General features: G+C 38.6%; 1 protein-coding gene across 3 annotated transcripts in view; it reads right to left on the minus strand.

Moving 5' to 3' along the window:
- Positions 1–785: 785 nt before the first annotated feature.
- The window catches only part of AGTPBP1 (ATP/GTP binding carboxypeptidase 1), a 57,211-nt gene continuing 45,647 nt past the window's right edge, over positions 786–12,349 (minus strand). For 2 of the 3 annotated variants that reach the window (XR_010622729.1, XR_010622728.1), the window contains exon 25: positions 11,317–11,402. Coding sequence is in view for 1 of the 3 variants with exons in the window: in XM_065745534.1 (XP_065601606.1) it covers positions 1,519–1,696; positions 11,242–11,402 (339 nt within the window). In the remaining 2 variants the exon portion in view is untranslated. Of the gene's footprint in view, positions 1,697–11,241; positions 11,403–12,349 lie in introns of those variants that run through there. The other variant, XM_065745534.1, reaches the window with a different exon arrangement.

Here is a 12,349-nt window from a genome sequence, read left to right on the forward strand (position 1 = left end):
AACAGACATCACCAACCAACACTGCAGATCCTGGTGAAAAACAGTCTCCTAGTGCTGAGTCGATATAGTTAATCCCTCTGATTTATTTTAATTTCTACCAATGGCACCCTTTCCCTTCAGAATAGTTTCATTTGCAGCAGTAAATGTACACAATGTTCTCAGAAATTAAACCCTTCTACAGCCTATTCATAGATTCATAGATACATTAGGTTTGAAAGGACCTACAAGATCTTATGAATGTTATTCTTCGTGCTCTTCAAGCCTCTGCACGTGCAACAGAAAATGAATGCTGCAATGGGGTCACAACAAGCGAAAATGTTTTTGAAAGACATCTTTCATTGCAAAACATGTAAATTCTGTAAATAAACGCGTGCAACTTCCTTTCTGCATTAGACTTTATACTAAGCAGAGATAAGAGGCAATGGGAGCTGGCAGATGACAGAAGACAAAGCAAAAATGCCATGTCTAACAGCTTGGCTTTTAACATGAAGAATACAAAATCTGAGCACATTTTTTCAGGCTGGAAAGGAACTCAGGGAGCTACACGGTCCCATCGCCTTCTGAGAGGAGTGTTAACACTGAATTCAGACCAATTAAAAGATGTTTCAACAAAATTGTACCTTCCCTTCCCTCTTTAAGCATTTAAATTGGATATACACACTAGTGTGCCTGTAGTAAATTGAACTCTATAACTATGTGCATATCAGACAAGAAAAAACAAGCAACTGGGCAGCAAAACACATAAACAACGTACACATCTAACCACCTCTTGCTGTCAAGTATACGTCAGAAAAAATCTCCTCATATTAAAACACATATTTCAGAGGGAAAGACTTTTACACAAGTGTACAGTTCTTGTAAACACAGGCTGCGCTGGATGCAGTGCAGAACTCTTGAGCTGTGAACAGATGTTATGTTTTCAGCTAGTACTGTGGTAACACCATACAATCCTCAGAACCAAGAAACAAGAGCAACAATTCATACATCACTTTTTCATCTTTAATTTGGTATTTATCGAATGGTTTCAGAGCAGGCACTACATTATTGCAAACACAATCAAGTATCTGTTATTAACATAATGTTAAAAAACAAGCTTTCCACCTCAGTATACACACACACACACACACACACAAACATAATTTAAAAAATCAGTACGGATGAGCTTTTCAGGAAGCAACTGTACCACAATGAATTCATTTCTGTATCCTGACACATCATGAATTATAATCCATTTTTTTTTTGATCACAGGATTTAAGGACACAAAATGCCATGCAATGCTGTTCGGTAGAAAATGAACCAGTAAGGAAATTCATCTCGTTCATGCTTGGAGAAAACACAGAATTCCTTAAATAAAACAAGTGCCAATTTATGAGAAATCAGAAATATTTACTGTCTTTGAGCTTGAAAGGATCCAGTTACTTTGGCTCCTTAAGCTTATCCCCTTAGTAGATATGAGTAAGTACGTGTCTACAAGAGCACAATATTCCTCATGTTTTATTACCAGCTGCAAAGATCCTTCAAGAAAGGAGTGTCCTTGCCGAATCTGAGTCTGAGAGTCCATCTTCTTGATTACTGGATTCATAATCACCCACATTATCAGCTAATTCAGTGTCTTGATCATCATTACTCTCTGCACTATAATCAACTTCTTCAAGGAAGCGAGGCTCATCTTCATCCAAAACATATGTTGTAGGGCTAAAATGAACAAAAAGTTAAATGAATTATGTTAAAGCTCTACCTCCAACACAACATTCAGACTGTGCCCTGTCTCTATCCTAACATAACCGAAGAATGACCTCAGGAAAAGGGCAGTTTACCTGAAACTCATTTTTTTAATTGCATGTAAGACAACTGAGAGACAAAATCACATCTGTAGCACGCTGAACTAATTAGTCTATCACACGCAACTCATTGTCAAAATGTGCCATGACAAGTCAGCTCTATGACAAAAAAATTACACTAATGACCTGTGCAAATATCATATAATTATAGCCCTATCATACATTGCTGCAGAACACAAAAACAGAAATAGCAGCTGATATAAACAAATTTAAAACGAACAGACCATAGCCTAAAAAATCTAAGTAAGTGGAAAACCTTTGCATTTTACTAAACATGCATTTCACTGAGAAGCATTGTGAGCAACTGCACTCTATGTACCAGAAATGACAAAACAATGAAGGTTTTCTTGGCCTACAACTAAGATAAGTTTACACATATGTCTATGACTGATACCACTGTCTGCAGAGCAGTCTATGTCCTTAACTATCAATTTAGTGAGAAGTAGAGGAAGGCTAGTAAGTAACTTTCTGGTCATCTCACCTTCCTAGGATAAATGGAACAGCAAGCAAACTACAGGCACTTTCCACACCTAGTTTTACTACTCTCCCTTGGGACATCAAACACTTCCTGCTTAAAAGCACTAAGTATTGCTAAATATTTTATAAGTAATTTTATATTCAGATGAAGTACTAAGAAGGCTTTTCAATGCATTTTTCCTAATAATCAACTCACATACAACTACTACTAAAGAATATTCTTATTGACAGAGATCATCAGGTACTTGTATAAATGCTTGCCTATTAATTTTGATGATTTCTGTCTTAAGGTGCAATTCAACTTATCTCAGTTGCGGCTTTAAAATTAAAAGGATTAATCACTGCTTTGTTCTGAAGATCTATTAAGAGCTTAAGTGGATCACCTGAGTCTTCCATGCAATTTTTCTATTCAATATAAGTAAATTTCACACTGATTTTCTTCTACTTGTAGTCTCAATAAAACATTACATTATAACCTTCTGAGCTCTTGGCAGTTACTTTATACATCAGAACAACAACAAATGAGATGAACTGACAGCTTATTAAAAATGGAAGTAAAACCTAAAATAGTAAGAAAATAAATTATAAAAAATTCAATTCAGTCAGCCTCTGGATTTTATTTAAAACGATCTGCACAACAGTTAACTGAACAAGCTATTGCTCGTAAAACAGCACAAAAAGGAGTGCTCCACAAAACCAGATACTTCAAAAGATTATTTAGCCAGTAACTAGGGCAACAATTCATTATGTTGGTTAAGGAACTGTTGCCTGAATTGGGTGTTTGAACAAAACTGTTTCCATTTAGGACAAATAATAAGTGAGGGGAACAATCTATATCCTTACTAAGATGCCTCTTCATTTTACAGGTGGGGAAACCAAGGCACCATGAGGAAGGGTACACACACTTCCCATGAATAACTTGTCACAGAACCAGGAAAGAAATAAAGGCTTTTGAGCCTTCATCTTGTGATGTTTTCCACTTTAGATGTTCACTACCTGTCAAGTATTCTATAAGGAAAAAAAAAAAAAGCCCAAACAGCTGAACAAACAGTTGAGAAACCACCAACTACACCACAGTTGAGAAACCACCAACTACACCACATTTCAACAAAAGCACAGCTTTTTTGCAGCTCCTGCTTCTAACAATTTAACACAGATGCTGATTTATTTTGTTTCATATACAAGGAATCCACATTGCAATTGCAGAATAGTCCACGTAATGCAATTCACAGGGAATGAAGCCATTAAATCTCAGTGTTGGTCCTATCTCAGCTAACATTTCTGAATACTGAAACAAAAAGCTTTGTGGTGTATGTCAATGACAAATACTTCATTAGCCACTGACAGTGAGATGTTAATACATTACAGTAGGTGCTCAGAAAAATTCATATTAGCATGTATTTATTTACTAGTCTGTAGACTAGTAAAGCCCACTGAAAAGCTTATTTTAAAAAATAAGTACCACTATTTGGAAATTAAATTAATACAGCTATCCCTGTACAAAAAAAAAAAAAAAAAAAAAAAAGGGCAACCAACACATCCTGTTCTCAGAACACACATAGCTGGGCTAACAAGCAAAATACAAAGTTTACCATACAGACGTGGCTTGTCAGTTCATCAGTTCATAGAATACTTACTATTTTTCACTTCACCGCAAAATGCATACATGTGTGTATTACACATATGTCATACTTCTGTGAATCTTTTCATATATATTTACATCTGTTTGCATATGTGTAAAAGTTAGTATTGTGCATAAAGTCAGACAGTGTGCACAGTGTGACTGATAAAAGACATTTTAGATATTTGCTCTGGTATGCAGACATTCAAAGGATACTTTTAGTTGACATTTCTCATTTGAAAAATTACAATCAAAATTATAAATTACATTCTCTATTCAAGACAATAACCAATAGAGCAGAGCTGATTCTCAAAGCTACATAAACATTTAACTTGGCTCCAAAATCTGCCTCAGCCTTAGCTTTCTACTGGTTCAATGTTTTACTGAGAATTGGTTAAAAAAAAAATCCAAACACCTTAAAATTTCTTGCTGTTTAATCAAATGATTTGCCTCCCTGCCACTGCCCACTCTCAACATAACTTGCGATAATATACTTCTAGCTGATTCTGTGGGTTTTAATTTCCCAACTTTTCCCTTGATCTGCTTCTAATGAACTTCCTGAATCATCCCTCTTCCTCTAACCATATGCCTCCTGCTTTTGGTTTTAAAAGGAAACCATTATTTTATCCCAATTTAGAAGAGGCTGTTTATCATACAACTACAGTTAGTAGTGTAATGTATAATATCTGTATTTTATGTTATAAACTTCCTTTGAAGTTTTACAGAGCCTTACTTTTAACAACATTTTATGGGTAAACTGATGAACTAATCAATGTGAAGTAACTGATACAATTTTGTATCAATCACATTTATGAAGAACTTTAAGAATATTCCTTTAACTTCATAAACTGTGTTCTACAACACCTACCATCAAATACACAGCATTTAGGAATGAATACAATCTCTCTCTAAAATGTGCATTATTGTTTTTAATTACAATACCTTACCAACTTTTTCTTATATAAACTAATGCTTCAAACATATTCAAAAATAAACCTGCTCACTAACACATATTTTTATCAGGCTATGTTTGTCCCTTTAAGACATACTTGGATTTTTCACTATCCATAAGACTCAATTACAGACAAATTAATCCACAAGTCAGACACAACCAATTTCAGGCTGATGGAGATGAGTGACTTTCTTAGACTACGGGGAAAGTGTACACATCTAGAAGCTTCTGTACAAAAAGTAAAAAATATTCCCTACCAAATCATGGAAAGTTGCAACTGCCTGGGGAGTTGGGAAAGAAAGAAGAGAAAATCTAAGAACTAAAGATTTCTTTTGAAACTGCAATGGAAGAGAAGGGAAATTTTTCAATTCCAATTTTTCAATCAGCAAAGCCTTTATAGTAGGCAACCTCACAAATTCAGCTTCATGAGCTGTCCTTTACAGAGTTCTTCACCCATTTGTTTACCCGAAGTAGTAAGTGTAATCTCTAAATACTAAATATAGAATTTCCAATGTTAAAGAGAAAAATTGTCTCCAACTCCTTTTTGAACCATAAGATGTACATTCAATTTCCATTTAAATCTTGATTTTAAATATTCCCATTTTCAGTGCCACCTAATTTCTTCCCACAGCTAAGTCAAAAGTTACCTTAATGCTTTGTGGTACCATCCTGAAATACATTTTGTAAAACTCAAAACTGGATTAAATTAGTTGGATTGAATAATTGCTAACTACAGTACTTCACACACTAGTATTTGGATCACATTACCACGAATGGAAGAAAAGCATGAAAAGTGGTATCACAGCATCACAGAATATCTGAGGTTGGCAGTTCCATTTGTCTCAACTCCTGCCCAAGCAGGGACACTCAGAAAAGAGTGCCCAGGAACACATCCAAGAGATTTCTGAAGATCTCCAAGGAGAAGACCCAGCAGCCTCTGGGCAGCCTGTGCCTGTGCTCTGCCTTCTCTGCACAGCACTGAAGTGTTCAGATTCGACGTTAAGGGGAAAGTTCTCACTCAGAGGATGGTGAGACCCCCCAGGGGTCCGTGCTGGGTCCAGTCTTGTTCAACATCTTCATCAATGACCTTGATGAGGGGATAGTGGCCACCCTCAGCAAGTTTGCTGGTGATACAAAGTTGGGAGGATTGGCTGACACGCCTGAAGGCTGTGCTGCCATTCAGCAAGACCTGGACAGGCTGGAGAGCTGGGCAGTCAGAAACCGGATGAAAACTAACAAAACCAAGTGTAGTCTTGCACCTAGGGAGGAATAATTGCATGTACCAGTACAGGCTGGGGGATGAGCTGCTGGAGAGGAGCTCTGTAGACAGGGACTTGGGGTGTCCTGGTGGATGACAGGTTGACCATGAGCCAGCAGTGCGCTCTCGTGGGCCAAAGGCATTCAAAAACAGCGTGGCCAGCAGGTCAAGGGAGGTGATCCTCCCCCTCTACTCTGCCCTGGTGAGGCCTCACTTGGAGTACTGTGTCCAGTTCTGGGCTCCCCAGTATAAAAAGACAGGGATCTCTTGGAAAGAGCCCAGCGCAGGGCCACAAAGATGGTGAAGGGCCTGGAGGATCTCCCCTATGAAGAAAGGCTAAGTGAGCTGGGTCTCTTTAGCCTTGAGAAAAGAAGACTGAGAGGGGACCTGAGCCAGGTTTATAAATATCTGAGGTGTGGGGGACAAAGTGGCGAGGCCAGACTCTTTTCAGCAGTGTGTGGAGACAGGACAAGGGGGAACGGACAGAAAATGCAGCACAGGAGGTTCTACACGATTGTGTGCAAGAACTTCTTTATGGTGAGGGTGACGGAGCAGTGGCACAGCTGCACAGGGGGGTTGTGGAGTCTCCTTCTCTGGAGATATTCAAGACCCACCTGGACGCCTACCTGTGCGACCTGGTGTAGGGAACTGCTTTGGCAGGGGGGTTGGACTCAATGATCTCTTGAGGTTTCTTCCAACCCCTGTGATTCTGTGAGACACTGAACAAACTGGAGATGTTGCAGATGCCCCACACCTAGAGGAGTTCGAGGCCAGACTGCACAGAGCCCTGGGCAGTCTGAGCTGGTAGGTGGCAATCCTGCCCACAGCAGGAGTGTTGAAGTTAGATAACCTTTACGGTTCTTTCCAACTCAAGCCATTCTACAATATGACCATCTTTGTGCCCCTACACTGGATTCCTCTTAGTACTTCCATGTCTCTCCTCTACCATGATTCTATCCAGGCAAAACTTTTGAGTTATTAAGATGGAAGGAAAGTAGGTCAAATTTGTTTTCCTTCTGGCAGCCTAAAAGGAGACCTTTTTGCAAGAGGATCTTTGTCACATTCTCCTGCATTAGCCCTGCACTTCTTGCCCCTACCACACTGACGCATTTTCTCAGGTCTGAGTGTAAGTGCAGAAAAATGGATTTTGTAGCTGTTCTTTACCCTTCACGCAGTTTTAGCAGTCTGCTTTTCGTACCATTTCGTAGATACCCAAAAGCATTCAGGAAAGTGCAGTTTGCTTCTCTACTATAATTAAATCAAATTAACGAAAATACAAAATGTTCTAGAACACGCCAATGAGCATCAAAACAACTAGTGGAAAGGCTAGAATTTTCAAAAGAGGTCAGGTTATTCAGCAAAAAATATTCCAGTAAGTCCTAACATGCAGTTATGTGTTTTTGTTTCATTACACAGACCTTAACAAATCTCTCAAGGTAATAAATATAATTCATACTGCAAGATTAGTATTACATTTAGTCTAATCTTCTCCACTGAGGACCACTTAAAAGATTGGAATGGTAACACAAAATTGAACTGTCCTCCCCACAGCCCCCCTTAGCATCACTGCAGCCACCCACCCTGGAAATGAGTTACATCTTTATTCACTTCTTTCAAATAACATTACAGCTGGATTTGTTGTGCATGTGTTTATATAAAGTAGTATGTTTTGAGGATGGCTGGTACGTGATTTATCACTTTTGTTTATTCAACCCTGATGCTAATACTTTTCTGATGTTTCTGATGTACTCTGCCAAAAACTGCAGTGAGTGACTCATGTATGACATTTCTCCATTCAGCAAGTGCTGTTTCAGTGCCACACAACAACGTGCAACATTAGCAGACTGAGTAATTCAGCACTTTTTTTTTTTCCTAAGACACCAAAACTATCTGTGAACTGGCACGCTAACTTCTCTACAGAGACAATATAAAATACAGATTCTGATTCTGAGGCATCAGATGAATGTGTGGAAATCTGGGGCTGTTCTTTGTGCCACCCCAATAATTACTTGCTCAGAAACACATCTTGATTCAAACTACTGCAGTTTGAGGTTAAACATTTCAAAGAAATGCATCTATATTGAAGCTTGGTTCTAACAAAACTGACAGTTATATAACAGTCCTGGATAGGAAAATACTATACAATGTTTTTAACATTCAGTGTTAGCTACAAATGAAATAAAAACTGTTCTTGAAAATAGGTGCTCAGGGCAACATACATGATGTGTGATATGACAGAATAAACCTAACCTGTCTGTATTAAATTTTGAAGTTCAGCATCCTGTCCTGATGGACAGAAGAAACCTTGCATTCCAATTATTCCAATTAGGACTCTAATTTAAAGCTGAGAAAAACCACCAGCAGTGTTTTTGAAAGAAGACTTAAAAACACTCTCTCACAGAGTCAAAGAATGGTTGAAGTTAGAAAGAACCCCTGGAGAGTATCTTATCCAACCTCCCTGCTCAAGCTCGGCTACCTTGAGCTGCCCACCCACAAACGTTCTTCTGAATGATGAATATTTCCAGGAACAGAATGCCACAATTCCCAGAGAAAACCTATTCCGGCATATGAGAACCCTGACAGAAAGACGGGCTTTTTAAAGCTTAAACATAATTACTTGTTTCCTTTGTTGATTATCTCCTTTTCTGTCGCTGGACACTACTGTGAAAATCCTGTCTCTGTTTTCCTTACAGGCTCCCTTCAGGTATTTGGACACCTTAATAACAAGATCCACCCCTGAGCACTCTCTATGGGTCACAGCTCTTTCAGCCTTTCCTCCTACGGGAGTCACTCCAATCCCTTAATCATCTTAGGGGGCTTTTATTGGTCTCTCTCCAATTACAATCATGTTTCCTGTAAAGGAAGGCCCAGATCTGGTTACAAATTCAAGCTGTGGGCTTCCCAAAGTTGAGTAGAGAGAACGGATCACCCCTCTGAAGCTGCTGGCAACACTCCTCCTCAAGCAGCCCAAGTTAAAGGCATGTTGCTACTTCATGTGTAGCTGGGTGTAGATCTACCAGGACCTCTAGGTGCTCTGCTGCCGAGCAGCTCTCCAGCTTGGTGTCCCTCAGCATATACCGGCACATGGGGTGATCCTCTCCAGGTACAGGACACTGCACTTCCCTTTGCTGAGCTTAGTCTCTGCCCATTTCTCCAGCCTGTCAAGGTCCCTCTCTGTGCCGTATCAGCCACTCCTCCCAGATCTGACCCATCAGAGAACTCACTGAGTGTACACTCTGCCCCACTATCCAGACCACAAATGAAGGCGCTGAACAGGATGTGATCCACTACTGATCCCTGCAGCAGTGCTAATTAATGGCCTTCGACATGACTTTATACCAGTCTGGTCATCACACTCTAGGTATGGTCTCTCAGCTGTTTTTCAATCTAACTCATGGTCTGCTCATCCAGCCCATACTTCATCACTTTATGAGGATTTTATGCGAGTCTGTGTCAAAAAACTGAAGTTCAGACAGACAACATCCACTGTTCTTCCCTCATCTACCTGGCCAATCATTTCAACACGGAAGGTTATCACGTTGGTAAAGCATGACTTTGCATTCAGTTCTGGTGCCCCCAACACAAGAAGGACATCGAGCTGTTAGAGCATGTCCAGAGGAGGGGCATGAAAATGACCAGCTAGCTGGAGCACCTCTGCTACAGGGACAGGCTGAGAGAGTATGGGCTCTTCAGCCTGGAGAAGAGAAGGACCTTATAGAGGCCTTCCAGTATCTGAAGGGGGCCTACAGGAAAGTTGGGGAGAGCCTTTTTATAAGGCTGGATAGAGACAGGATGAGAAATGGCTTTAAACTGGAAGAGGGTAGATTTAGACTAAATACTAGGATGAAATCCTTTACTGTGAAGGTGGTGAGACACTGCAATAGAGAACTTGCAGGTGCATCCTCCTTAAGGCCAGGCTGGATTAGGGTCTTTGAGCAACCCAGTCTACTGGGAGGTGTCCCTGCTTATAGCAGGGGGGTTGGAACTATTGTGGTTTTAAACCATTCTATGACTTTTTCCCCTTGCTGAATCCATGCTGACTTGTCCCAGTGATTTTCCTGCCCTCTTGAACTCAAGCTTCATTTATTTTCAATACTCCACATTCTGATAAGGTGTTTAAATACAGAAACTGAGCATCAACTCTCCACTTCTTCAGAGTACTACTGATGCCCTCCCATATCACTGGTAGTTTTGCACAATTTATAGACAAATTCCTCATTAGTTTAGCATCTACAGTCATAGTCTCAAGCAGCTCACTATTTTATTTCTATAAAAAAGCAATAAATTCCATTTTTCCTCAACATTGCTTTAGCTAAGTTGGAGCTACAGCCAAATCACTATAAAACCATTCTGAGTTCAAAGTATGCCAAGTGATAACATATAGCATGTAAATCTTGCCTTTATATAATCTAATTAAATGCTTCGCTGAAATCTGTAACTCTATTTTATTTAATTCCTAGCCATATTTTCAGAAAGATGTGTTTGTACCTTTGAAATACTGTGTATTGCGACTTACATGATTACATATCTGGAAATAAGAAATATCAAAATATGCACATTTTCAGGGCTTTAATAATTTGGTAACTTAATAGGCTGACCGCTGAATAGGTACAACCCATTCTTCCAAGCATTATTTCACATTTTAAATTCTTCAAAACGTTTTATGTATCTGTATCAGAGGGGAAAAAAATTAGAAAAACTTTTAGTTTTTAAGGTGGTATTCAACTTACATAGTTGAAGTCTGTCTAGATAAATTTTTAATACTGCAGCCAACAATACAAAAAAATCCTGTCAGGAAAAGACAGCCGAGACTTAGGGTTTCAATGATGTAATAACTCCTCGATTATTTTAAAATTTACACCAGCAACAAATGTAACCAGTAATCTAGCTGTGTTATTACTGCTTTCTTTGGAAGTTTGAAGCAGTTGAATTAACAAGATAATGTAACAGCAATGTGAGTATACTGGAAAACTATCATGTCACAGCACATCAACATTCTTTCTGATGACTTGAAGAACATTTCTGTGCGAATCTTCATTTAAGAAACTGATCTTTTCCTGAAAATATTAAAATGTAATAAATGTGCACTACCTTGTCACTTTACAGCTTGACTCAATCAGCTCATTTTCAATATCCAACAGGCCAGAAGGTAGACTGTATTCCAGAGGTGAAGCCATTCTTTTTAAACGCAGTAAGCCAACACAGAACTTGGCTCCCATTTCCTCCAGTTCTCTTGTCCCTATTTGCAATCCCTAATTTAAAAATAAGATTTAAAAATAGATACATGCAGATGGACTCACATACAGCAGAATTACTATTTATATTTAAGAACTGTAGTACAAGTGCTTAGCAAGAAACAACCAGAACAAAGGATAACAAATTGAGTCTCCAAAGGAAGAGTAGCCATTTCTGGATACTTCCATGTTTCTTCAGAGCCTCCTGTTTAACATTTCTAGCACATCAATATTCACAGCACTTTACCCAGCATTAAGAGATCACAGGTCATGTCCACATTTACAAGTCTAAATTATCTATAAAACCTGAGACAGAATTTAAAAAAGGAATTTCAAATACTAAGATGTTAAATACATGGTTATTTATCAGAATGTCCTTTAAAATGAATAAATTCATACTGCATCTGTGAGCAATTTTATTGACACGTTCTATGAAATAAATAAGACAATTTTGAAAGTATTTACACATTTAGTAACTAAAAAAATATATAAACATATAAAAGAAGAATCAAAAGTCATAGTTGATTTCTAACTTGAATAAGATAGAAGTCAAGGGTGAAAAGTATTTAAGAAGAAGAACTTATGTATTATTCTCCTGCAGTACATATGAGACAAAGTCTCCTATCAGATTACGTACATTTCACTTGGTGAGCAGTACCATTATGTAAGGAAAAATATCTCTGACCTCAACTCTTATGAAAAAAGAATGATACTACAGCGTGGCCCTCAGCAGTTAAAGAACCACATATGATAACAGATAAAATGTCACAATCTCACTCAGTCTTCCCTGCACATCTTCTTTATCTCAGGAAAATTCTGAGAATTTAGTTTGTATCTTCTAAGCCTCTCAAGGAAAAGGGTAGTTAAAAAAAAGAGCTTTGACAAAATAAACACAAGAGCAGAAGAACCAGGAACCAGAGTCAAGCTAAGCTGTCCAGCAGGAAAAAGCATGAAAGACAAAGAGC

This window comes from Cyrtonyx montezumae, unplaced genomic scaffold, assembly GCF_038088225.1.
Source record: "Cyrtonyx montezumae isolate F1298 unplaced genomic scaffold, pur_monq_1.0 scaffold_36, whole genome shotgun sequence".
In the NCBI taxonomy this organism is placed as follows: domain Eukaryota; kingdom Metazoa; phylum Chordata; class Aves; order Galliformes; family Odontophoridae; genus Cyrtonyx; species Cyrtonyx montezumae.